General features: G+C 36.9%; 1 protein-coding gene across 1 annotated transcript; it reads right to left on the reverse strand.

Moving 5' to 3' along the window:
• Positions 1-1225: 1225 nt before the first annotated feature.
• LOC103106290 (olfactory receptor-like protein DTMT) lies at positions 1226-2182 on the reverse strand. Its single transcript, XM_007477406.2, has one exon. It carries the CDS (start codon positions 2180-2182, stop codon positions 1226-1228), a length of 957 nt encoding a protein of 318 aa, XP_007477468.2.
• Positions 2183-4945: the final 2763 nt, after the last annotated feature.

Consider the following 4945-nt stretch of genomic DNA (forward strand, 5'->3'; position numbering starts at 1 on the left):
ATAATCAGGAGAACATTGTACACAGTAACAACAATATAATATGATGAACAATTGTGAATGACTTAGCTATTTTTAGCAATACAGTGATCCAAGAAAATCCCCAAAGACTTATTGTGAAAAATACTATCCATCTCCAGAGAAAGCTGATGTGAGTCTGAATGCAGATTGAAACATTATATTTCATTTTCTTTCTTAATTTTTTTGGTTTAGTTCTCTTCCACAAAATGACTAACAAAGAAAAGTGTTTTACATTATTGTACATGTAAAATCTCTATCAGATTTCTTGTCATCTAAAGGAAGGGGGAGGTATGGGTCAGACTCAGGGGTGGAAAGGGAGTCAGGTTCTGTGTTTCTCCAGTTGGAGTTGGAATGAAGGTGTAAATCAGATCATTCCATAACCTTTGGGTATGAATAAAAGTGAAAGTGCTTTGTAATTTGTAATATTTCAGTAGTAATAACTTAATAGCCAAAAATTGCCCCATAGATGCTATTATAGTTGTAATGGCTTACAACTGTACTAAGACTTTTGGGACATCCTAAATTATCATCAACTATAGATAGTGATGATTGACATGGTCCTTATTCTAAATATTCTTAAAATCTATATGAGGGATATTGGACAAATTCATGTGAAAAATTTAGCAATAATGAAATAAATAAATGCTCAAGGTACAGTAGGAAAGACTTTGCAAGCTTACACATTAAGAGTAGCTAAATGAGAGAAAGCACTAAATAATTTAGGAGTTCAGAGGAAGGTTAATTGATTTCTCTGGGGATGGTCAGGGAAGACTTCAGGAAGATAGTCTAGCATATTATATTTGTTCAGTAAATGTCAATTGAATGAATGAGGGGGGATTTTACTGGACTTTGAAGGATAGAGAAAATTGGAATAAGAGTAATCCATGGGCATGGATATATAAGTAGGGACCATAAAGAGACCAAATTATCTTGAATACAAACTATATGTAGGGAAACATGGGAGGTAAAACAGAAAAAGTCAATTGGCCTTCAAAATATTGAAAGGTTCTCAAGCATGAGAGGGATGTAATAAATTAGATATTTTAGAAAGAGTAATCTAAGAGTGCTGCTCAGGATTGTGGGAAAGGGGTGGGAGAAAATGAAAGCAAGGAGACCAGGTAATATACCTAATCATTATCTAGGTATTATTCTATATGTTCTTATATTCAAGGAAAGAAGTGTGCTACAAGGTTCAGTATCATGGTCCTCAGGGGAAGGGAAGTTTTCTTCCTGCCAAGAGCTTCCTGAAGGCCCCTTTCATGTCTTGATTCCTCAGGCTATAGATGAAGGGGTTCAGCATTGGAGTTACCACAGTGTACATGATTGACATGACTGTCTCCTTGACTGTGGAGTTGTTGGTTGAAGGGCATAAGTAGAGGCCAATGACTGTCCCATAAAAGAGAGAAACCACTGAGAGGTGAGAACCACAGGTAGAGAAGGCTTTCCGGATGCCCCTCACGGAGGGTACCTTGAGGATAGAAGAGATGATGTGAGCATAAGATGTGATAATTAGCAGGAATGGCACAACAAGAATCAACCCTCCCATGACAAAGATTACCAACTCGTTTGGCCTGGTGTCTGAGCAGGCCAGTTTCAGCAGGGCAGACATGTCACAGAAGAAGTGGGGGATAATGTTGTTGGCACAGAAAGATAATCGGGACATAAGAAGGGTGTGCAGTAGGGCATGGAAGGTAGTCAGGACCCAGGAGAGCACTACAAGAAAGCTACATAGTTTAGGACTCATAATGATAGTGTAGTGCAATGGGTAGCAAATGGCCACATAGCGGTCATAGGCCATGGCCACCAGCAGAAAGCTCTCTAGGTCTGCAAAAAAAAGAAAGAAATACATCTGAGCCAGGCAGCCAGGATAGGGAATAGCTGGTTTCTCACTCTGCATGTTTACCAGTAGTTTGGGGATGGTCACAGAAGAGAAGCATATATCAGAGAAGGAGAGGTTGCTGAGGAATAGATACATGGGTGTGTGCAGGTGGGAGTCCACATGGATCAAGAGGATAATGAGCATGTTTCCAAGGACTGTAGTGAGGTACATAGCCAGGAAGAGGACATAGCAAGGAGCTTTCAGCTCTGGTTGGATAGGCAGGCCCAGGAGAAGGAATTCAGAGACAATGGTTTGGTTCCCCTTTTCATTATGAACTTGCTGCATCTGAAAGGAAAGAAAAATAGCTATTATTTGGTAAAGAAAACTCAAACTAGAAATTTAATAAATATACAGTCCTCCTGAGATTCAATTCCTAGAATTTCAGAGATGGAAGGAACATTAGAAATTATCAAATTAAATCCCACCCCCCTTTTTTTGGTAATTAGCCACAAATTTTGTTGCAACATGGCCAATTTTGTGGGGGTGGGGAGTTTGATCTTAAAAACAATGTCCCAGTTAAGGCTCTTTTCATACAGAAATTGCCATTATAACTACATTATTCAAAATATCTTTAGTACTGCAAGACTCATGGTAAACACTTAACTCTTACTCCTGTTCTATAGTGCATTATCAGTGGAAAATTAAAAGGCATTAACTACTACTTCATTTAGGATGATATGTAGATAAAAGAAATGAACATGGAGATACTATAATAATTTATGACAGTTACGACAACTTAATTGGCATTCCTTTTCGAGGGGAGCAAACTTATAAAAGTGCTTTCAATGCGGTTACACGTATACACATATACATAAATGTATGTACATATATGCTGTCATGTCACAATAGGCATGTTAAAGGCAGGTTAGGTGTAAAAGCACAAGAATTTCAGGAACTGTAATAAAGTGCAACTCTAATACTGAATGAAGTTTGACATCTGACTAGTGGATCATACTTTCAAAGCATTCAATTAGCTAACCCTTCCAGTTTCTAATTCATGCTATCATTTTCATCTTAGTTCTGCAAGGGATGCATATAAGGCCAATTTGTTTTGGCTAAAATGTGATATGAAAGGATTCCTTGGGTTCTACATAAAACTACCAGGATGAAACATTTTAATGGCAATCACTGTCAACCTTTAATTTTTACAAATTGTGATTCAGAGAAATGATTTGATCAAAGTCTCACAATGAATTAATGACTGACTTGAGATTTGAACTCAGACATCCTGATTCCTAGCCTCACTCTCCTCCCAACTTGTATGTTTTTTATTTATAGTTCATCATGTCATAGAAAAAATTGTAGTTGGAGGGATACCAGGATGTTTAGGGGCAGGACACTTTATGGAGAAGGACTGATGAAGAAACTGAGGCTCAAGGGTTACTTGCTCAGAGTTATAAAGGTAGTAAATATCCAAGGTCGGCTTTTAACCCAGGTCTTCTTGACTCTAGTTCCAGTACTCTCAATTAAGAATTGTCAACCAGGAGCTGAGGCACAATGGAACCGGCTCCATTAAGAGTCAGTAAGACCCTTTTGCTAGAATCCAGTCCAGGCTGTATTTTCAGATATTGGGATGCTGAAGAGATGATTCCTAGTCTGGTAGGAACTAGAGTGCAAGTTAAAAAGATATACAGTCTACTAAGATCTCTTCAAATTCTAAGATTCTCTGGTTCTACGAATTCCATCTTCTCACTTTTCCATTTGCCATGTTTCAGTCAAGTTCATAAACAATCTGGGAAGGCACTGCATCTGTGCTGAAAGAAACCTACTGTGGCCACTATTTTGGAGGAGTGAATCAGTTTTCTTTCCATAACAGACTTACTTTAAACCTTCAGGAGAGTGAATTTCCTGTGAATGTGTTTTGTAAGCTTTCCTCTAATCACACTGTGAGAGTGGAGTGCTTACGTTCAATTAACAAGGGATATGACACATCTCTGTACCTCCTCTCCCTACCTCAAGTTTGTACTCTTTCTCTCCCCCAGATCATTTTATCAGTCTATGGTCTGGATGAAATCAGAGAATCACAGAATTTCTATTCTGAAACCTCAGAGGTATGCAACCTCTACAGAAGAAAAATGACTTACAAAATGCCTGCAAAATGGTGATCCAATCTCTGAAAGAAGACTTGCAATGTTGGACAGATGTCTTACCTTGCAAGAAATTCAGTCCATTGTTGATAAATTCTTTCCTCCCCTTGATAGAATCTTTAATCCAATCTCTGATCTATGAAGAGGAAATGGAAAGAGTGCTGATTTGGTAGCTCAGAGATCTGACTTCTAATACCATTTTAATTCCTTTCTCATTATTGTCACCTACAAAATGTTGTTGTAAGCAAATTTCTTCTTCTGGACTGTTTCTTCACCTGAAAATAGAATTTGGACTAGCTACGCATTTTGTATCCATTTTAATTCTGTTATTAAATAGCTCTATGAAATAATAAACAACACATATTTCTGTTAAATAGATTATATTTATTTTCAAAATGGATTTTTTGGAGTAATTATTACTCTAATTCTCATCTATCTTAAGCAAGATTGTCATGAAAAGGGGAACTAAATAATTTTTTTTCTAAATTTCTTCTCTTCTGCCAAAGCATCAGATCCTTCTAAATTTCTTCGTTGGGCACATATTTTAAATGTAAGGGCACAGCCATCTCATCATCATATTGATATGCTTCAATTTCTGCCTACTCCATTAATTTATTTGTTCCTCAGTAACCTATAATTTACAAAACCTCCAAATTTTGTTGCCTATGTGCAGTCCCCTGATATAGTGTAAACCATTTATAGTCGTCTCTAATAGGAAATTTTTTTCTCTTAATTGAGTCAAAATATTCCTCCTTATAACTTTAATTCATTGGATTTCATTTTGTATAGATGGATGAAGCATGCCTCTTGTATGATATCCTTTTAAATATTTCAAGAATTTAACAATCTCTCTCTCCCACTCCTTCAACGATGCTTTTATAGAATAAATATCTCTGTTTTTTTTACAGTGTTGTACATATAGAGTATAGTGGAAGAAAAATTGAATTTGTAGTTAATGTCC

The sequence above is a fragment of the Monodelphis domestica genome, chromosome 1 (genome assembly GCF_027887165.1).
Source record: "Monodelphis domestica isolate mMonDom1 chromosome 1, mMonDom1.pri, whole genome shotgun sequence".
NCBI classification, from domain to species: Eukaryota; Metazoa; Chordata; class Mammalia; order Didelphimorphia; family Didelphidae; genus Monodelphis; species Monodelphis domestica.

Coding starts and splice junctions, on each gene's coding strand:
- LOC103106290 (XM_007477406.2), bottom strand. CDS start 2,182: ATGCAGCAAGTTCATAATGAAAAGGGGAACCAAACCATTGTCTCTGAA.